At 40.8% G+C, this 23,078-nt stretch overlaps 1 protein-coding gene across 1 annotated transcript; it reads right to left on the bottom strand.

Moving 5' to 3' along the window:
- Positions 1-3,398: 3,398 nt before the first annotated feature.
- Positions 3,399-4,346, bottom strand: LOC101095695 (olfactory receptor 3A1-like). Its single transcript, XM_003996401.2, has one exon. The coding sequence runs from the start codon at positions 4,344-4,346 to the stop codon at positions 3,399-3,401; it is 948 nt and encodes a 315-aa protein (XP_003996450.2).
- Positions 4,347-23,078: the final 18,732 nt, after the last annotated feature.

Below are 23,078 nucleotides of genomic sequence, written 5' to 3'. Positions count from 1 at the left end.
CTCTGTGGTCACTGTGGGTGCCAGCCCACTAGACCTGGGGCCGAGAGAGGTCCCCTCAGGTAGAGCTTACCCCCATGGGCAAAATAGGAGAACAGGAGAATGCCAGCAGCTTTCACCACCAAGGACCCCAATAGCCCTAGCCATCACTGTTTGGGCCACCAAAGACCCCTGTGGTCTTTGCCAAGGTTGACCTCAGCTGAGGGAGCTACAATCAAATTAAAAAGCATCTACAAAGCAAAGGAAGCCATCAATAAACTGAAAAACCAACCTATGACATGGCAGAAAATATTTACAAGCCATGTATCTGATAGAGGGTCTTTATGTATCCAAAATACATAAAGAACTCATTCAGCACAATAAAAAAAATCCATTTTAAAAATGGGCAAAGGACCTGAATAGACATTTTCCCAAAGAGACATCCAAGTGACCAACAGGTACTTGAAAAGGTGTTCAACATCACTAATAATCAGCACATCAAAACTATCATGAGATATCACCTCACACCTGTCTGTATGGCAATTATTAAAGACCAAAGACAGTAAGTGTTGATGAGGATATGGAGGAAAAACAAACAAACAAACAAACAAACAAACAAACCTTGTGCACTATTTGTGGGAATGCAACCTGGTGCAGCCACTATGGAAAACAGTATGGAAGTTCCTCAAAAAATTAAATATAGAACTACCCTATGATTTTGCAGTCTCACTTCTGGTTATAGATCCGAAGTAAATGAAATCAACTATCTCAAAGAGATATCTGTACTTCCATGTTAATTGCAGTGTTATTCACAATAGTCAAGATATAGAAATAGCCTAAAGTCCTTTGATAGATGTTTAGATAAAGAAAATATGATATATAGATACTGATACACATGCACACACGCGCGCACACACACACACACACACACACACACACACTAGAACTCCTGTAGTGACAGTGAGGATGGGGTTTGATGGCATTATGCTAAATGAAATAAGCCAGGCAGAGAAAGACAAATTTGGTGTGGTATCATGTGTATGTGGAATCTTAAAAAAAAAAAAAAAAAGCCAACTTCATAGAAACAGACACTAGAATGGTGGTTGTGGTTGCCAGGGACTGGGGGAGAGGACAAAATGGGGAGATGTAGGGCAAAGGGTACAAGTCTTCAGTTATAGGACGAATAAGTTCTGAGAATCTAATGTGCAGCATGGTGAATATAGTTGATAATACGCAACTGTATACTTGAAACTGGCTGAATAGACATTAAACATTCTCACCACACGCACACACACACACAGGAGAATTAGCTATGTGAAATAAAGGATGTGTTAATTATCTTGTTCTTGGTAATCATTTCATAATGTGTGCATATATCTATCTATATACCTATATCTATATGTATCTATATCTATATATCTCTATATATCATCATGTTGTACACTTTAATATATACAATTATATTTGTCAATTATTTCTCAATAAACTTTGGAAAAAATTAATTCCCAGTGAAGAAATACTAATAATTATATTAGCCCAGGCCTCCATAACAAAATACCATAGATTGGGGGGTTTAAAAAACACAATTTATTTTCTGACAGTTCTGGAGGCTAGAAGTCCAAGATCAGGTGCCAGCACGGCCAAGTTCTGGTGGAGCTCTCTGTGGCTAGCAGATGGCCGTCTTCTCACTTTGTCTTCACATGGAATGGCACTTCCTCTCTTCTAGACCACAGGCCAGCAGGTTAGGGCTCCAACCTAATGTAACCTTAACTACTTCCTGAAATACCTCATTAATGCTTCCTAATTAATCTCATTTAGCCTTAATTATTTCTTAAAGACCCTATCCCATATACAGTCACGTTGGGGGTTAAGGGCTTTAGCACATGAATTTTGGTGGGATACAATTCAGTCCATATCATGGATAACAAACATTTGAAAATGTATTCAACCTTACGTGATGTCAAAGAAACGCATATTAAAATAATAATTAATATTTTACAACCCTTATAATGTCAAAAATTAGAAGAATTTGTTTCTATTGGGGCGCCTGAGTGGTTCAGTTTGTAAAGCATCCAACTCTTCATTTCAGCTTAGGTCATGATCTCATGGTTTGTGAGATGGAGCCCCGTGTTGGGCTCTGTGCTGACAGCATGGAGCCTGCTTGGGATTCTCTCTCTTCCTCTCTCTCTGCCCCTCCCCCCTCTCTTTCTCTCTTACTGTCACTCAAAATAAACAAAGAAATATTAAAAAAGAAGAATTTATTTATAATAGTTACTGTTAAAGCTGTAGGAGGCAAGCAGTTTCACCCATTATTGTAACAGTAAAAGAGTGAATTTTTGTGGGATAAGAGGGAAATATATATTTAAAAATCTAAGTTTTTATATTTTTCAATGCAGAAATCTTATTAATTAGAACTTATGAAAATGCTTGCAAGATAATAAAAACACATCTTTGAAGAATATTATTGCTCATATTGGAGTAAATCTAGAAATAGTTAAACTCCATCAAAAGGAATATTGTTAAGCAAATTATGGTAAATTAATAAATTAGCACTAGGCAATTATTAAAATAGAGGAGGTAAGTTTCTAGATATTTTGCCAGATAATAAAGTCTACCAAGTAATGTTTAACAAAGAGACATGGTACAAGATGCCCCTATAGATATGACATATATATAAACATGTTTTTATATGTATAAAAAATTAGAAGGGAAGCATCAAATTCTTAACAGTGGTTTCTTCTTGAAAATTGAATTATGAAGGGTCTGGACAGAGAGGATGAAGATTTGATTTTCACTTTTCATTGGTAAAATTGTGTTTTGTTTTCATTTTTATAAACATAATTTCTAATGGGAAATTTAAAATCAATGAGTGATATTTCCATTTCAGAAAAAAAAGAAGAAGTCCCAAAGGAAGTATAACTCCTCCACTGCTAAATACCTCAGAATCTTGCAATGCAGACAGGGTACTCAGTGTCTCAAATTATACTGTACTGGGTCCAGAACCTTGTGTGGGATCCTTGTGTCAAAGCACGTTGGGGGAGCTATTTCAGGGGAATCCAGACAGGAGGGTGTACTAATATTTGGTACCAAGCTGTGACTTTTCATATTCTAGTTTGGAAAGAATCTTTGCTGGTGTATTGTTGGGGAACTCAGCAAAAAATAAACAAAAGGTCCTGCCTGTAGGACCATGAGTCTCTCAGGATACAGAGCTTCCTGGGTTCCACCTCCATCTGGAGTGGGAAGAGTAGCTAGGCCCAAAAGGCAACTAGTCAAGGATTCTGGTTTACAGAACGCACACACACATTATCAGGGAGAGCCTCCTTGGGGAGCAAGGAGTCTCACTTCATAACAAAAGTCATCTTGCTCAAGGATCTAAGAGAGACAGGAAACACTTCCTGTGGTTCTACCCTCCTGATACACTTTTATGCAAGGGCTCGCTTCCCCGTGAGCACCTGCCACAGAGCCCCCTGTACATCAGGGTTCCGAAGGCTGTAGATGAGTGGGTTCAGCATGGGGCTGATGACAGTGTTGAGGATGCCAATCCCTTTGTCTTTGTCTGAAGCTTCCACTGAGCCCAGCCTCATGTAGCTGAAGACACCTGTCCCATAGAATATGCCAACCACAGTGAGGTGAGAACCACATGTGGAGAAGGCTTTTTTCCTGCCCTCAGCAGAACGGATTCGTAGGACTGCAGCTGCCACATGGATGTAGGAAGTGACAATGAGAATCACAGGTGCACCTGCCATGAGGATACCCAGACCAAAGAGTAGCAGCTCATTGAGTTGGGTGCTGGAGCAGGAGAGCTGGAAGAGCTGTGGGAGGTCACAGTAGAAGTGATTGATCACATTGGGACCACAGAAGTTCAGGGTGGATATGGCTACTGTGTGGGTCAGTGCATTAGTGAAGGCTAAAGCCCAGGACACAGCCACCAATATCCTCTGGACTGTCTGGCTCATTCGGGTGCTGTAGGTGAGGGGCTGGCAGATGGCCAGGAATCGGTCATAGGCCATGGCTGTCAACAGGAAGCAGTCCACACCAGCCAACTGGTGAAAGAAGAAAAGCTGTGTGAGGCAGGCTCCATAGGGAACAGTATGCTTGTGGGACAGGAGACGAGCCAACATTGAAGGAACAGTGACGGTGATACACCCAACGTCCAGCACCGATAGGTTCCCCAGGAAGAAGTACATGGGGGTGTGGAGTTTGGTCTCCACCAAGATGGCGGCCAGGATGCTGAGGTTGCCCCCAACAGTGAGCAGATAGGCTAAGAGGAAGACTACAAAGACAACTGGCCATAGCCCTGGTGTCTCCACTAAGCCCAGCAGGATGAACTCAGTAACAGCTGTTCCATTGGTCTTGGATTCTGGGTCCATGTGTCCCTGAAAGGGATCAATCTTCCTAATTTAGTTATTCAAGAAAAATACACGGACTCACTCTCAAATGCCAAGCCCCAGGGTAAATTCCCACGTGTCTCTAGTGGGTATTTTCCCACTCCTCAGGCCACACATCTCTCATTAACGCTCAGTCTTCACCTCAATGTCCTCACCCAAGTTCCAGGTGAGTTACACAACTACCTTGGTATCCCCCCTCCTTATAAGAGATCTATAAATCCTTTCTTCCAGTGTTCCCTAGAATCAGGGAATGAGGTCCTTCTACCAACAACCTGTATGAGGAGATTTGGAGAAATATCATGCTAAAAGTGAAAGTGAATAGCTAGTAAAAATAGAAACAGCAGAAGAATTGATCATAAGTCCTTATAAAGTGATCAAAAGTCCTTACAAAGGAATAAATATATATCAAATCAGCAAGAAAATTGTCAAGATACACAAAATTGGGAATTGTAAAGGCAGCATAACCAGAGGCCAAAAATAAATAAAATAACCTTGGTATACTATCTGTTCCTAAATTTGAACAATCAATTCAAGAACAGTCCCCAAACCAAATAAACCAGCTACAATTGAAAAAAAAAAAAAAAAAAGGAAAAAAAAATAGGCAGTAATGTGCTTCCATGTGTAGGCTCTAGGCTCCTATACCTTACATACAAATGATTTTAAACTATCAATGTAAATATAATTTTCATGTAATATAAATTTTCTTAGCTTATAAAAGATGAAAGCCTTCCAATTCGTTTGTTAAAGTTAGCAAATTCTGACACTCAAATGTAATGATAATAGCAAGAAAATGGACTTATCCTACACTATTCCCATTTGATAACATGTGTGCAGAAATCCTAAGTACAAGAAATGAAAGCCACCATTACCTAATAGATTTTATAGGAGAGGATGATTTCATATCAGTAAATCTATTAATATACTTAGCAAACTTGTGGGCTTAAAAGGAGGAAAGTTTTCCAAAGGACAATTCATAAATGTCTACATACATACTTAAAGAAAAGAGAAAAAAGAAAAAAACTGTAGTTACTTTAAGTGAAAGAACACCACTTTATGAGATAGGCCGTATCCACTACAAATCTGTATCGTTCATAATGGTGAAGTAGTAGTGACATTTCTATTAAAATCAGACACAGTGGGGGGTGGGGTAGGGAAGGGAGTTGTGGAGACTGAATGGCTCAGTTGGTTGAGTGTCTGACTTTGGTTCAGGTCATGATCTCATATCCATGGGTTCAAGTCCCGCATCAGGCTGTGTGCTGACAGCTCAGAACCTGGAGCCTGCCTTGGATTCTGTGTCTCCCTCTCTCTGCCCCTCCCCTGCTCACACTCTGTCTCTCAAAAAATAAAATAAAACATTAAAAAAAATTTTTTTTTAATCAGGCACAGGGAAAGTAATGGCCTTTGTTACTTCAGGTATTTCTCATTACTCTAAACATTTTTAGGCAAAGAGAAACAAAATGCTTAAATAATGGAAACAAGAAAGAAAAGAATAATTTGAAAATAATAAAATTGTCTAAATAGAAAACTCAAGAGAGGATAAAAAACTGGTAAACTCTTAGAGTTATTAAGATATTAGCAAATTAGATAAAAAATAATTAAGCACAAGTCACTATATTCCTTATATGCCTACAATAATTAGCTATAAAACCCAAAGTCCCAATCGTAAGGTGAAATCTTATAATATAAATTATAATATAATATAACATAATATATTGTTACATATTATAATAATATAATATAATATATATTGTAAATATATAAATTTATACCTGAGTCATATATGTAGGCACCTAAAAAATGGCCCAAAATAAACATTGCTCAGTTCCACTGACTGTTAGGAATATGGGAAATTTTAATTACTCTTTCCACTTTTCTTTTGCTTTCAAATGATCTACAACAAATCTGATAACTTTTATAACAATAAATATGTTTTTTAATGACCTGCTTTCTCCAGATTGAAGATATAGTAGCTCAAAGGCAATAGTAGCTCAAAGACTCCTTCTCTCTGTCATGTTTCCAGAAGGTTCAGGGAGCTGCAACCTGGCAGATTAAATAAAGGTTTCGAATGGTACACCCATCTTGATTTGCCTCACTGCTCCATGAAGTAATAAAATAACAATTACACCACTGTATTTCCTTTACAAGTTCAACCTACTTGTAATGGAATAGAAGACTTGCTTACCCGTTAGTTAGTTAATTAATTAATTAATTAATTAATTTAACCCATTAAATTAATTTTGGCAAGCAAGTCTTCTATTCCATTACAAGTAGGTTGTACTCATAAAGGAAGTACAATGGTGTAAATGTTATTTTCTTACTGGGGATCAGCGAGGCAAATCGAGATCAATAAATCGTTCGAAACCTTTAATCTGCCAAGTAGCAACTCCCTGAACCTTCTGGAAATGACCCAAATTAATTTATGTGGTATCCACCAATGGAAGCTTATGGCCTATTTTATTCTTTGTGTGCGTGCTTTAGCGGAAGATGAATGTTATAAGACTATCTTTATTTTCTAATTCTTAAACTAATACCTTTGACTTTTTTCTTTTTGATGGATCTTTTAAAATATAGTAACTTGCTAACATTGGTCCCTGGAAACATTTAGGGATTTTAAAAAGGGTAATTAAAAGCATCATAGATAATAATAATTGAAAACTGTGATTTCTACAACTGTATTTATCATGACATAGGAATTATGAAGGTAGGTTCCTAAATATTGAGAAATGCTTTAAAATCCAAGATACAAGATCAGTTTTCCATCAAAATAATGTAGATCCTGAGTGATGGTGGGAGGCCCACATCCAGGGTAATATTTAGCTGGAATCCATTGGTAGAGATTACCAACCTGGTACTTGTTAAATATTTTGATTATAACCCTTATGCACACCGTGGCCTCATCAGTGCACATAGCTGTATTCAGTATACCCTGTATATAGTGTCATTGAATCAAAGAAGGACCAAGTTGATTAGCACCTTGGAGAATATCTACTCCCTCATTTTACTAAAGAAGAAACTAAAGGGGCGCCTGGGTGGTGCAGTCGGTTAAGCGCCCGACTTCAGCCAGGTCACGATCTCGCGGTCCGTGAGTTCGAGTCCCCGCGTCGGGCTCTGGGCTGATGGCTCAGAGCCTGGAGCCTGTTTCCGATTCTGTGTCTCCCTCTCTCTCTGCCCCTCCCCCGTTCATGCTCTGTCTCTCTCTGTCCCAAAAATAAATAAACGTTGAAAAAAAAAATTTTAAAGAGGAAACTATGGTTGGAGCATTGTGGGGCTGGAGTTGTTGGGATTAGAGTGAATACTGACTATACTTCAAAATGTCTGGTTTTCTATTTTTTAAAAATTTACCTATTGCTCGTGCACCTGGGTGGCAAAAGTTGAGCATCCGACTTCGGATCAGGTCATAATCTCATAGTTCATGAGTTCAAGCCCCATATCAGGCTCACTGCTGTCAACTCAGAGCCTGCTTCAGATCCTCTGTCCCCCTCACTCTCTGCCTTTCCCTCACTTGTGCTCTCTCAAAAATACATAAAACATTAAAAAAAATTTTTTAATGTACCTATTGCTGGGCCAGCCCATTGTATACTTGCTACCCCAAATTACTCTGAGGCTATCAGAGAAAGAATTTGTATGAGGACACCAGAAGTTTGTCCACTGATTTGACCAGCCCAAATTGGCTGCTTCCAACCAAGCCCCGAGGGGCATTTCCTGACACTTAACTGAGGGCTGGAAGATTCTATGTCCTCTGCAATTCTCTTTAGGACTGCTCTGGGCATACTCTTCTGAGAAACTGATCCTCTAGACCAGGTGGCTGTGCCTTTCAGACCTCATGCTTTTTTTTTTTTTTTTTATTTTTGGGACAGAGAGAGACAGAGCATGAACGGGGGAGGGGCAGAGAGAGAGGGAGACACAGAATCTGAAACAGGCTCCAGGCTCTGAGCCATCAGCCCAGAGCCCGACGCGGGGCTCGAACTCACGGACCGCGAGATCGTGACCTGGCTGAAGTCGGACGCTTAACCGACTGCGCCACCCAGGCGCCCCCAGACCTCATGCTTTTAAGCTCACACACCTGTGGTAGGGAGCTTGGCAACAAGCAGACTCTGTGGTCATGGTGACAGTCGGCACCTGCCTGACTTCGTTCTGCTTTCTACCAACCACAGAGTTCATTCTGGATCTTTCCTCCCTCACCTATCCTGTGAGAGCCTTTTCTCTGATATGTCTGCCTGGTTCAGGTTTTCTAAATTTGTCACCAAATGTAGCAGAACCTCAGGTGTTTCCTGAGCGAGGGTGTGTGAGGACACTTCTCAGACACCAACAGTCTGCCTCCCAGCCCTCTGCTTTCCATTTGCCCAAAGATATCCCATGTTGCTCAAAGGAAACCAGCCTGCTTTCCATGCCTCTTCAGTGCTGTATCTCATGGTCTTCCTCTGGCTCATGGCAGGCTACAGTGCCCCCCAGTCACAACCTCCCCTCCACCATCATAATCATCACCCTTTATTCCTGTTCTCTCAAAAATAAGAACTTGGTCCTTTCTCATGTTAAGAGTTTTTCTGATAATTATGGATAGTGCATAAAAACAATGACAAATTTAGGAAAATTACAGGAGTTTAGAATATCTTGCAACATCCTTGTCTCTGAACCACCCCAATGGCGTCTTGCTCTCTTTTTCCATTTCATGCTCCCTTGGCCAGAAACTGACTCCCTGCAGACATCTTCTTTTCTATACACGTGTTTGTTTCATATGTGCAGTTAAGGCAGACCAGCAGCTACAGACATGCAAGGACGGTTGATGAAAACCTCAATGCCAGAATCCAAATTAGGTCCTTATATGTTGGTGGCGGTCAGTTTTAGGGGATGCTGCTTAGAAGATTCCATGTGGGTGAGAAATTTGATGCAGTGTCTCCTAAGGTCTTTTGTTAGCTCAGAAATCCACAGCTCCTCTTGAGTCACCCGCAGATCTAATTATAGACCTAGGCTCATTCAGTAGACACTGTGTGATTTGACGTCAATAAAAGCAAAACAGCTGTCCACACATATCACATCATCGGAGAATAATTAAACTGCCTCCCAAATGCCCTCTTGAATCTACTTGAACTTGTGTTATCAGATCTCATATTCTTCCGTCTCATACTTCCCTATCTTTGCTCGAACTGTTCATTTTATCTGCAATGTCATCTCGCTAACTCCCAACTGCTCAAATCCTTGAAGACTCAACTAAAATGTTTCTCTTCTGTAAAAGTTTTCCTGATCCTTCAATGTCATCTCGCTAACTCCCAACTGCTCAAATCCTTGAAGACTCAACTAAAATGTTTCTCTTCTGTAAAAGTTTTCCTGATCCTTCCGCATCTCAAGCTCCTCTCCACGAAACTCATGTAACATTTTAATCTGCGTACTTCAAGGCAATTCTTTCCGTTACTCTCTTGCATGGCATTTTCTCTCTAGTGACTCCACTACTCCTCTGCCTATTTTAAGTGGCTTCCGGGCATATTATGCTTCACTCAGCTTTGCAGTTTCTATGCCTATCCTCACATTTTGCATACAGTAGGTGCTCGATATTTCTGAAATAAATAAATGAATGAAGTTGGCAGCCCTGACCATAAGATCAAAAAAAATTTAATGAAAGGAGGCATCAGATTGGGTTGTAGTTGTTGGGAAAGGCTTTTTGAATGAGATGGAATTTATGCAAGACCAGGGACAATTAATAGAATTTGAAGGAAGTGTAAGTTTGAGTAAAAGGCACAGAACTGCTGTTGTAAGAACATCCACTCCCTCTATCTAGATGGGGCATTGGGAACCGTTGAGACAGTAGTTAAAATAATCCCTTCACTGACATAGTGTCTTTTCTTGAAAACAGCTGCAAAGAATTTGGCAATTAGGAGGGGATAGACCCTATGAATAAATAAGTCTAGGCCAGAAGACTACACCCACAGAGATGCCAGGTAACCCTCACTCTGTAGAGGTGAGACTTACCACCACCGAGATTTTACGATCATTAACAGTACTCTAGCTGGTCGTAAGTGTTAACTCGCTCCCAGATAATGTATTCCTTACTCGCTGACCTAAGGCCCTTTATCCGTAGTAAACTAATTCATTTTCTGAGAGATTTGCCCACTGGCCTTGAGGAGTGAAGGCCCAGAACTTTCCCAGGCCACAGAAGCCAGCAGGTCTGTTTGAAGCCTCCTTAGCTTTCTGATAGCCTAACACTTTTATTAGCAAAATAATTTTCTTTTTCAGGTCATGTAAATGATTTTACTAACCTCCTTTTGTGTATCTATAGACCTGGGCCCTCCTTTGCAGAAAGAACACAGTACTCCTGCACATCACAAAACAGGAACCAGATTCCCTAGCACAACCCCCAAGCACTGAGATCATATTTGTAGCTGGTATCATAGAGTCTATACATGATGGAGAAACGTTGTAGGCCACTGCACTCCTTTTGCTAGCTAACTACCCTAAACCCCTTTATAAACCTCTGGGCCAGGCAGAAACCTGGGAGTTGGTCTTTGTACGAGAGTCTGTCTTCTCCTCAGGTGGCCAGCCTCCTGAGTAAAGCTCAAATTTCTTTCCAATCAAAACTTGTCTCTTTACCTTTCAGGTGACAGGCAGCCCCACTTGCACTCAGTAACACGATGGCTACTGGTCTATGCATCTAAGAAGTCCATCCTTTTTTTTTTTTAATGTTTTTATTTATTTTTGAGAGAGAGAAACAGAGTGCGAGTGGTGGAGGGGCAGAGAGAGAGGGAGACAGAATCTGAAGCAGACTCCAGGCTCTGGGCTATCAGCACAGAGTCTGATGTGGGGCTTGAACTCGTGAACTGTGAGATCATGACCTGAGCCGAAGTCGGACGCTTAGCCAACCGAGACATCCAGGCACCCCAGAAGTCCACCTTAAACAGGATCATCATGGTCACCTCGACTGAAGAGGTCCTTCTATATTACCATTCTTGGGTGAGCCCCAAGCTATCCTGCTGAGTGTTTAGTGCTCCCGACTCTGATATTCCAACTAAAAGCTTTATGCACCTGATGATGAAGACACTCAGCCCACCTGAGATAGGGGTCTGGCCCAAGGTTACTTCCTAAGAAACGGGTCCAGCTGGAGGACTAGATTACATGAATGCCCTCATACTCACTCCAATTAAAAACAGAAGGCAAGCTTCATCCAAGAATGACAGGTGTTGGCAAAGTGCTTTGGCACAGGAGGGTGGCAACCCTTTTCCTCACTTGACTTGTTACCCCGGTCAAGACTCTCTTTACTATAACCTCTTTGAAATAGGAGGTTTGACTTGCGTGGTAATAACTCAAGTGTCTTATCTATTATTAGGGAACAGAAGGAGGACCCTGAGAACACTCACCTTGTTACAAGTACAGAGCTAGACAGGTTTCTGATGGAGGGAATGAAGAGGGTGCCGTATCATGCGGGCCCTGGCCCCAGAGAGCCCGGAAGGGGTCATATATAAGAAAGTGAGTGAGAAAGATGTGAGATCATCTCTTTTTGTGGGACTCTATCCACTGCGGTGCCACATCCCCCACAGACCTCAAAAATTAGTCACCCCGGGAAGGAGTGGGGCTTTGGGGAACCACATGCTGATAAACAACCCAAGGCCTTAATGAACCCAATAATGATGCTTCGCAACTCTGTGATGCTTTTGATTTTCTCAGAAAGGCCTCACACAGAGCTCCTTACTCCATCTCTCATATTGTTCCGTGGGAATGTTGGAAATCCCATTTATCACCCAAGGACAGTGAAGTCCAGAAAGTTTCTTTCTTTTCAAAAAAGTTTTAATTTAAATTCCAATTAGTTAACACACAGTGTAATATTAGCTTCACGTGTACACACAATATAGTGATTCAACACTTCCTTACAATACCTGGTGCTCACAACCACAAGTCCACTCCTTAATCCCCATCACCTATTTCACCCATCCCCCCACCAACCTCCTTTCTGGTAACCATCAGTTTGTTCTCTATAGTTAAGAGTTTGTTTCTTGGTTTACCTCTCTCTTTTTTCCCTTTTGCTTGTTTGCTTTGTTTCTTAAATTCCACATACAAGTGAAATCATATGGTATTTGTCTTTCTCTGACTTAATTTCACTTCGCATAACATACTCTAGCTCCACCCACTTTGTTGCAAATGGCAAGACCTCATGCTTTTTGATGGCTGGGTAACATTCTGATATATTTATCAATCTTCTTGATCCATGCATCAGTTGGAGTCTTGGGCTCTCTCCATAATTTGACTCTTATTGATAATGCTGCAATAAACTTCAGGGCTCATGTGCTCCTTTGAATGAGTGTTTTGTATCCTTTGAGCAAATACCTAGTAGTGTGATTTCTGCATTATAAGTAGTTCTATTTTTAACTTTTCGAGGAATCTCCATATTATTTTCCAGAGTGGCTGCACCAGTTTGCATTCCCACCAACAGTGTAAGAACATTCCCCTTTCTCCACATCCTCACTAACATCTGTTGCTTCTTGTATTGTTGATTTTTGTCATTCTGACAGGTGTGAGGTGATATCTCATTATAGGGTTAATTTGTGTTTCTCTCATGATCACTGATGTTGTGCATCTTTTCATGTATCTATTGGCCACCTGTATGTCTTCTTTGGAAAAGTGTCTGCTCATGTCTTCTGCTCATTTTTTAATTGGATCATTCATTTTTTGAGTGCTGAGTTCCCATAAGTTCTTTCTATATTTTGGATATCAGATATATTTTATCAGATACGTCATTTGCAAATATCTTCTCCCATGCCATAGATTGTCTTTGAGTTTTGTTGATTGTTTCCTTTGCTTATTCCTGAGTTTCAAGGGTGGTTCAATATTCCCAAATCAATCAATGTGATACATCACATTAATAAAAGAGAGGATAAGTACTATATGATCCTTTATAGGTGCACAAAAAGCATTTGAGAAGTACAACAGTCCTTTATGAACACTCTCCAACAAAGTAGGTTTACAGGGAACATACCTCAACATAATAAAGATCATATGTGAAAAAACAAACACTAATATCATCCTAAGTGGGGAAAAACTGATAGCTTTTCCTCTGTGGTCAGGAACAAGAAAAAGATGTCCACCCACACCACTGTTATTTAGCATAGTTCTGGAAGTCCTAGCCACGTCAATAAGACAGCAAAAAGAAATAAAAAGCATCCAAATAAGCATAGAAAAAGTATAACTTTCACTATTTGCTGATGTCATGATACTCTATGTAGAAAACCCAAAAGACTCTACCAAAAAATTGCTAGAACTGATACATGAATTTAGTAAAGTTTCAGGATACAAAGTCAACATACAGAAATCTGTTACATTTCTATACACCAATAATAAAGCAGCAGAAAGAGAAATTAAGTAATAAATCCCATTTACAATTGCACCCAAACCCATAAGATACCTAGGAATAAACCTAACCAAAGAGGTGAAAGGCCAGTCTTCTCAAAACTATAAAACACTGAAGAAAGAAATTGAAGAAGAAAGGCATTGAAATAGAAAGGCATTCTATGCTCATGGAGCAGAAGAAATAATATTATTAAAATGTCCTTACTACCCAAAGCAGTCTACACATTTAATGGAATCCCTATCAAAATACCACCCACGTTTTTCACGGAGCTAGAACAAACAATCCCAAAATTTGTATGGAAGCACAAAAGACCCTGAATATTGAAAGTAACCTTGAAAAAGAAAACAAAACAAAACTGGTGGCATCACACTTCCAGACTTCAAGTTATATTACAAACATATACAGGCACAAAAATAGACACAAAAATAGATCTACAGGACAAAACAGAAAGCCCAGAAATGAACCCACAACTATATAGTCAATTAATCTTCAAGAAAGCAGAAAAGAATATCCAATGGGAAAAAGACAGTGTCTTCAACAAATGGTGTTGGGAAAACTGGAAAGCAACATGCAGAAGAATGAAACTGGACCATTGTCTTACACTGCATCCCGTATGTCTTTTGATTGGAGTATTTAATCTATTTACACTCAAAGTAATTATGGATAGATATGTATTTATCGCCATTTTATTACTTGTTTTGTCATTGTTTCTGGAGATTTTCTCTGATTCTTTCTTGTCTTTGTCACTTTTGGTGTCTCCTTTCCACTCAGAGTCCCCTTTAGCATTTCTTGCAAGACTGGTTTAGTGGTCATCAACTCCTTTAGTTTTTGTTTGCCTGGGAAATTCTTTATCTCTCCTATGCTGAATGCCTTGCTGGATAGAGTATTCTTGGCTGCAGATTTTTCCCATTCAGCACTTTGAATATATCATGCCACTCCCTTCTGGCTTGCCAACTTCTGTTGAGAAATCTCCTGCTAGCCTATGGGTTTTCCCTTGTAAGTTAAGGACTTTGTTTGTCTTGCTGATTTTAAGATTTTTTTTTCTTTATCATTCGATTATGTGAATTTAATTATAATATGTCTTGGCGTTGGCCTGCTTTTGTTGATTTTGACTCTTGGATCTGGACGTCTGTTTCCTTCCCCAGATTAGGGAAATTTTCAACTCTTATTTCCTCAAATAAGTTTTCTGCCTCCTTCCTCCCTCTTCTTCTGGGACTCCTATAATACAAATGTCATTATGACTGATGGAGTCACTGGGTTCCCTAAGTCCATTCTCATGTTGCACAATTCTTTCTCTCTTTTATCAACATCATTATTTTCCATTATTTTGTCTTCTAGGTCACTATTTCATTCCTCTGCTTCTTCAAGCCTGCTATTTGTCCATTATATCAAGCCTGTTCCTAATCTTGTTTATGGCATTCTTCATCTCTGATTGATTCTTTTAAACTCTTTTATCTGTGGTCAGGCTCTCACTGACGTTGTCTATTCTTTTCTCAAGCCCAATGAGTATCCTTATGACTGTTGCTTTAAATTCTCCATCAAGGATTTACTTATATCTATTTTGCTTAGGTCTTTTGTTCTTTTATCTGGGATAAATCCCTCCAACTTGGCATTTTGTCTAGGTCTCTGCCTTCTTCTCTGTATTAGAAAGGCCACAGAAATGTCTCCTGCTCCTGAAGGTAATGGCCTTATGAATACGAGTTCATGTGGTGCCAGGTCCTGGCACTTCAAGGAGTTTCTCCTGGGTTCTGTGTGCACTCTGCTGTTGTGTTTTGGCTGCTCTATTCTTCAGGCCAGTCGTCTGCAGAGGTTCTCTTTGCCTGCTGTGAGCAGTGTTTGGTCCCTGGCCTGAATGTGAAGAGTTTTAAGTAGGTGTGCTCTGGTCTGTTGAAATGAGACCTAACAGCACCTCCACCAGAACTGAGGCCCTGCAGAACTCTCTGGTTGGGAGATGTGATGGGGCAGGGTTTCTGCTGGCCTTCTGGTGGCGGGAGGCTGTGCTGTGACTGAGGTGAGCATGACCTAGAAGTGCGATCCCACCAGAGTGCAGGGGGTTGGTGCTTGTGTGTGCCCAGGTTCTCTTCAGATCATGGTTTCCCAGCTATCTGCCCTTAGGTTGTTTCCCTGCCTTCCTCCAGGAGCAGTGCACTGCCCTCAGGGCTCCATCCCAGCCAAGCCCACTGACCTTTGAAACTGGGTGTTAAGCCCAGCTGGTTGCAAGAACTTATTTTAGCCACTCCCATTTTCCAAGCCAATACCTTTGGGGAAACATTCTCCTTGTGCATTTCCTTGTGTGCTCCTCTCTCTCTGGCCTCTCCCCATGACCACAGATCCTTCTCCTTCGCAGCACCCACAATGTGTTTCTTCCCCCTGTCATGTCTCTTACTTTTTTTTTTTTAATTTTTTAATGTTTATTTATTTTGGAGAAAGAGACAAAGTGTGAGTGGGTGAGGGGCACAGAAAGAGGGAGACACAGAATCGGAAGCAGGCTCCGGGCTCTGAATTGTCAGCACAGAGCCCAACACGGGGCTCGGACCCACAAATTGTGAGATCATGACCTGAGCTGAAGTCTGATGCTAAACCAGCTGAGCCACCCAGGCACCCCAACCTCCTACCTTCTTTAATGTGGCCTTTTCTTTGCCTTTAGTTGTGGAGTTTGCTCTTTCAGACTTCAGGTCAATTTCTTGGGTATTTTGGATGATTTGATAGTTATCTAGTTGTGTTTTGGGATGAAGTGAGCCTAGCGTCCTCCTACTCTGCCACCATCTTCCTCTCCAAACCCTAGAATGTCTGTCTTTTCAATGCAACCCATGAAACTAATGGTGGAGCTAGGACTTAACCAGAGTCCATCCCTGAGTGCCTTGCTCTTCCAGATTCTTGACCCAAAGAAGAGCTCTGATCAGAGAGTAGCCAGCTCCCAGGCTTGCAGTGGCCTGGGGATAAGAGGAGGCACAAGGGAAGGGGCAAAAGGGAGAAGACTTCGCAAACTCAGTTTCCTAATGAGTCCTCAGGAATGCAATGCCTTCCCCCTCAGGGACACTGGGATTACACTATTGGGTCCCATAATGATTCTAGAAGTTGTAATAGAACTGAGTAGTGTTAGGAGGGGCCATGGGGATCCCCAGGGTCTCCTACACTGGCTTTTAAGCCAGGTTCTTAGAAGCCAAGGGTCCAAATGATGAGATTAACAAACGAAATGTAGAGAGGTTGTCTAGTCCTCCCTCAGTGTCCTACCACCTGTTCAAGCAGTGACTGCCCACCATAATGAAGACTTTGCATTTCTCTAGAGATAGGGCCCCCAGCTCCTACTACTTTGCCAGGGCAGCCTGGTGTTATATGAAAAACATGGGCATGCTACAGTCAGACTAACTTTCCAATTATTCACGGTGTGACTTAGGGCCAGCTGCTGAACTCCTCTGGGTTTCAGTTTCCTCATCTGTGAAATGAGAACAACCTCTCTGACCACATAGGGTTGGTCTAAGAATTAAATAAAATTACATGCTTAAAGCACTTGGTAGGGGACCAACAAGTATTAACAATAATACGGTAACAAGCACCAATATCTATTGCATTTTAGTGCATTATCTTACTTAATCCTCCCGATAATTCTTGGATGCAGTTTTCATTATTTGCCCCCACTACACGCAGGAGGAAACAGGCCCAGAGAAGTTCAGTAACTCACGTGATGTTGTGCATCTACAATTTAGAAGAGCTGGAACTCTATGAAACTTTCCATCCCTCTTCTTCCAAATCACTTCAAAAAGCAACTGCTGCCACATACACTCCTGTGACTCTCTGCCACCAAGATGTACTTGGATGTGAGTGCCAACCTTTTTCAGCTCTTTCCTGGTCTGTTGTAGATGACTCCGCCTATAGTGTATTAGCCAGTTGGGAAAGAGTGAGCACATTTCCACCCTCAGATGCTTGCTGTCCATCTTACAATATGGCTGGTATCTGTTGTGCAGTGGACGAGCCTGGGGCTCCGCATCTGAGTCATGATCATTCTGGTAAACCTTGTTCTCAACCCTGGACTCTATTCCAGCTAAAAGCTGCTACTTCCACAATATGACTCTCTTACTGAGTTTCTTGCACGAAACTGCACCTGACTGCCCTACAAGGCATCATATCATACTTTAAAGGTATAGAAATTAAGACCATGTCATATTTGAGCAAAATTAGAGAAATGAACCAAAAAGACACATTAGAGAGCCTGGAAATAATGTGTAGAAATGTGATATGTGACATGGGCAGCCTTACAGGGCAGTAGGAAAAAGACCTTTCAGTAAAGTGTGTCCATAGAGGAAAAAAAAATATGACACAATATCTTTTTCACTCCATACACAAAAATCAGCTTCAGGTAGATGAGGTACTTACACTGAAGAGTAAAAATGTAAAAAACCTTGGGGCACCTGGGTGGCTCGGTTGGTTAAGTGTCCGATTTCTGCTCAGGTCATGATTTTGCGGTTCATGAGTTCGAGCCCCGTTTCAGGCTCTGTGCTGAGAGCTCAGAGCTTGGAACCTGCCTTGGGTTCTCTGCCTCCCTCTCTATCTGCCCCTACGTCACTCACACTCTGCCTTTCTCTCTCTCTCAAAAATAAATTTACAAAATAAATTTTAAAAATTTTAATGTAAAACCTTAAAAATAGTCTATGGGACATCTTCATGATCCTCTAGGAGGATCTTAAAGAAGTCCAAAAGGCATTAATCATTTAAAAAAGACTGAGAGATTTGCCTACGTTAAAATTTAAAACCTCTACTCATCACAGGACAACAATTTTTAAGTGAAAAGACATCTACAAATTAGAAGAGATTTGCAGCACATAGAGCTACTTTGGAGAATCCAAGACATATCAAAAACTTCTGCAACAAATACAAAAAATAAAAGGGATAAAATAGATCATGGGCAAAAAGGTGGGATTTCACAGGAGACACAAATGGCCAGTGAAATCAGGAGAAGAAGCTCAGCTTTATTTGTAATCTAGCAAATGCAAATGACAATCGTGCTGGAAACACCTTTTTCTTTTTCTTTTTCTTTTTTCCAGAGAGACAGAGAGAGAGAGGGAGAGAGAGTGTGTGTGTGTGTGTGTGTGTGTGTGTGTGTGTGCATGTGCATGTACAAGCAGGGGAGGGGCGGAGGGAGAGAGAGAATCCTAAGCAGGATCCATGCTCAGCATATAGCCCAATGTGGGGCTTGATCCCACCACCGTGAGATCATGACCCAAGCGGAAATTAAGAGTCAGTCGCCTAACCGACTGAACCACCTAGGCATCTCTGGAGACACAATTTCATCCTCACTACATTGTTCTAAGTGAAGAAATGAGAAAGCAGCCAGTTTTGATGAGAATATAGTGCAACAAAAATTCTTATGCACCGCTGGTAAGACCTTAAAGTGGTACAAGCATTTTGGAAAATAGAACCTTTTAAATCCTTTAAATCTGAAGATGCACAAATTCCATTCTCAATTAGCCACCAAAGGGAAATTCTTGCATGTGTGCACCAGAAGACGTGTACAAGAGTGTTCACAGAAACAAAACACCTGCACACAGAAAACAAATGAATTGTGGTATAGTCATGCCACACAATGCTATGCCACCATAAAAAACAAATAAGAAACACTCACTCTATTGGAGAACCACACAAACATTATATTGAGTAAAATGAACAACTCAAAAGAAGAATAACTACTGAATGATCTCATTTATACAAAGACCAAATACATGCAAAACTTAATATTTTGCTTGGAGAATCATATATATGTAATAAAAAAAAAAGATTTTAAAGGGATTTTTTTGGGAATAGTATTACCTGAGTGAGGAGATAGAGCGTTAGGATTAACGAGAGATACACGGGAGTTTTCAAAGGCAATGGAATGTTTTCTCTCACAAATCGCATAGTAGGTAAGATATTTGCTTTACTGCGTTATTATTCTTTTTTTAAAGTCATGTTTGTTGAGGTATAATTTACAAACAGTAAAGTTCACCCTTTATAGATGTCTATGAGTTTTGACCAATGTATACAGTTGTATATACCACCAACAAGATGTAGAATATTTCTATCACTCCAAAAATTCCCTCATGTCCCTTTGTAGTCAGTCCTATTTACCTTTTCCATCCCCCTAGAAACCACTGATGTGTCTTCATTGCCATAGTTATCTGTGTTAGAATGTCATATAAAGGTTGTAATCATACAACCTTTTGTGTCTTTTTTGCATAAAAAAGAGCTAAAAACAAATATTGAGCTCACGTTAATGATATGCATGCTGAATTACTTAGGGAGAGGTGTACTGATGCCTACAATCTTATCTGCAATGCATCAAAGAGCAAGATGGAGTGATAGATGGGTAGAAGGAAGGACAGATGGATAAATATGTGATAAAGCAACTGCAATAAATTATACTGGTAAAATTGAGATAATGGGTACATGGGTGCTCCCTGTATAACTATCTGAACTTTATGTTTGAAAACTGTTAGGGGAAAACAGTCTATCATTGAAGAGAGGACTTGGAAAAATGCCTTACTATCAAATATACCAGTCTTCCTAACCTTTGAACCACTTCTGGGAATCTGTTCTAAATGTAGGAGAGCCATGTGCACAATGGGGACTTGTAAATACAGTAACTTAAATACCTACCAATAAAGGAATAATCAGGAAAACTTTATTTTTATTACCTCTATTGGAACTCTCTCTTCCTTGGATCCAGTGTGAGTCTGGAGGTGGGACAAGGCAGGAATGGCATCAGAAGATGAGCTTACTTGTAATATCCAACCCCTTGGCCTTGGCCTTGGGCATAGCAACTCTCTGTGCCCTCTTCCAGGAGGCTCTACTATCCCCTATGCAGGCTGAACTCAGCAGGCCTCTCAGCACCTTAATTCTTTATTTTTTTTAATTAGAAACATTTTTTAAATGTTTATTTATTTTTGAGAGAGAGAGAGCAGAGTGTGAGCAGGGAAGGGGCAGAGAGGGAGACAACAGAATCCAAAGCAGGCTCCAGGCTCTGAGCAGTCAGCACAGAGTCCAACACGGGGCTTGAACTCATGAACCATGAGATCATGACCCGAGCCGAAGTCGGATGCTAAACGGGACTGAGCTACCCAGACGACCCATCGTCACCTTAATTCTGAGGTGAAATAACTTTCATTCTCAAGCTGAGAGCACCACTGCATATGCAATATAGTTATGTTATTTATGAAACACATTAAAAAGAAAACTAACGGGCAAAGTATTATTAATCAAATTAAAAAAATTGGAGAGAGATTTTGTAGACTTTTTCAGCTCCATTGCAAATGAAGTCTGGGTAGTGTAGCAAGGTTATCCTGTTGAGTAAAATTCTGCTTCCCTATCATCTTTAGTAAAAATGACGGCAGCCATCATCACCAGCGGCTGCAGCATCCTCGTAAGTCCCAATATTAATTAAATGGTCTAAAAACTCAAGCAAATTTCCTTCCTTCCCACTAGGTGATCATTATTACATGAAGGCTTTGAATAATTGCCACATGTTTACATAATTAATCTTTTTTCCTCTTCCTTCATAGTTAACTGAATTGAAAAACCTATGTTAACAAATAAGTCAACAAGCCCTGAAGCCAGTGAAAACTCTCAAAACAAAGATATGAGCAATAAATATGAACAATATAGGTGGGGGGTGTGAAGAATGCATGTTTCCCTGTCTCTTGTATAAAAGAAAGTCGTGAAGTAATTTATGCTTTTGTCATAAGGTAAGAAGGAATCTAGTCTTGAGAATGTAGAATCTCAATGGAAAAGACAAGTTCTTTGCCCAAATTAGGGGTAGAAACTGTTCAGAACAGAGGACAAATATCAGAGATGAAGAGACTTGGTTCCATTATTGTTTATAATAGTGAAAAATTGGAACGAAATATCCAGTGATAAGGTAAATTTTGGCAAATGCAAATAATAGAATATTAGAAAGTCATTGAAAAAATTTGAAGAGGGGAGCGCCTGGGTGGCTCAGTGGATTGAGCCTCCAACTTTTGATTTAGACTCAGGTCATGATCTCACCATTCATGAGTTTGAGCTCCACCTCGGGCTCAGTGCTGGCAGCACGGAGCCTTCTTGGGATTGTCTCTCTCTCCCTCTCTCTCTGCCCCTCCCTGGCTCTTGTATTTTCTCTCTCTCTTTCTCAAAATAAATAAATAAACTTTTAAAAAATTTGAAGAGTAATACAATAAATGAAGCTCAACATATAAAGATAATTTTTTAAAAGCTGAAAAAATTCATTCAGTGTCATGCCCCTTTTGGTAAAACAAAAAATGATAACGTGGGCATGTGGCGGAGCATGTGGGTGTGTGAATGTATATGCGTAGTGAATAAGAGATAACTATTGGTTAAGGCTTGCCTTTTTCACGTGAGCAGGGACCATATATCTTGGTCACCTCTTGTCTATCACATTGTCTGGCAATATCTCCCCCCTTTCAGTAGCTTAGCAAGAAGTCAACTCAGCGGTTCAGTGGAAAAACAGGGTGATAACCGAGGCTCAGCTCCACTGGAGGCATCCCCATTTAACAAACTTACTTCCCCATCCAGGAGGCACCGGCTGTTGGGCAGCTGCCTGGATGCTTCCCTCTTTCTTCCAATTCCCATAAATATATCGAGTGTCTGTAGGGGGTGGAGTCCCTCTCTACCGAAAAGCTTGCCCCAGTCCATCCAGTCTAGTGATGTTCACCCTTTACCACCCTCCATGGGTAATAGGGAGAGTTCAGGAGATCATTGTGCCCTGCTATTTCTTTGCCTGTGAGCTTTCCACAAAAGCCATGTGTTTTTAGGGTTCTAGGTGTGTGTGAGTGAGTGATTGTGCGTGTGTGTGTGTGTGTGTGTGTGTGTGTCTTTTCATGTGTTCCTTTTGTATAATAGGGGCAAACATGGTGCATTTGGTTTTGTATGTGTGGAGTTGGAGGTTCCTGTGGAATGTTCATGTAGATATATCCAGTGCACAGTTAGATATTAGGATCAACAGCATAGCATCTGGGATGGAGGTAAGAATTGAGGATCATCGGCTTGTCATACCTTTAGACTGCCATGGGGGGGGGGGGGGGATAGAGGAAGGGCACCCAACCCTAAGGGCTGGTGGATGGTTTCCTGGAGAGAGAAGACCTGTGCCAAGTCTTCAAGGATGGAGTGTCTTGGGTTAATAAGGTGTGAGAAAAGACTTTCCAGGGAGAGAAAATAACCTTTGTCATGTCAGGAGCAGAATGTGCAATAGTGGTTTCTGTAACCTGTGGTTCCCTTCAACGGACAGCTGTTGACAGAAATCCCAACTTATCCTAATTCCCTTCCAGCTCCTCCAGAGCCACCATGAAGCTCCTCAACTGATCCTGCAAAGAGTTTCTCCCAAACATGCTAATGAAAGCCAATGGGAAAGCTTTCTG

Source organism: Felis catus, chromosome E1 (assembly GCF_018350175.1).
Source record: "Felis catus isolate Fca126 chromosome E1, F.catus_Fca126_mat1.0, whole genome shotgun sequence".
NCBI lineage: Eukaryota > Metazoa > Chordata > Mammalia > Carnivora > Felidae > Felis > Felis catus.
This window is presented reverse-complemented; position numbering and strand designations above follow the sequence as displayed.

What these genes read in the sequence shown, in the direction of transcription:
- LOC101095695 (XM_003996401.2), bottom strand. Translation starts at nt 4,346, where the DNA reads ATGGACCCAGAATCCAAGACCAATGGAACAGCTGTTACTGAGTTCATC.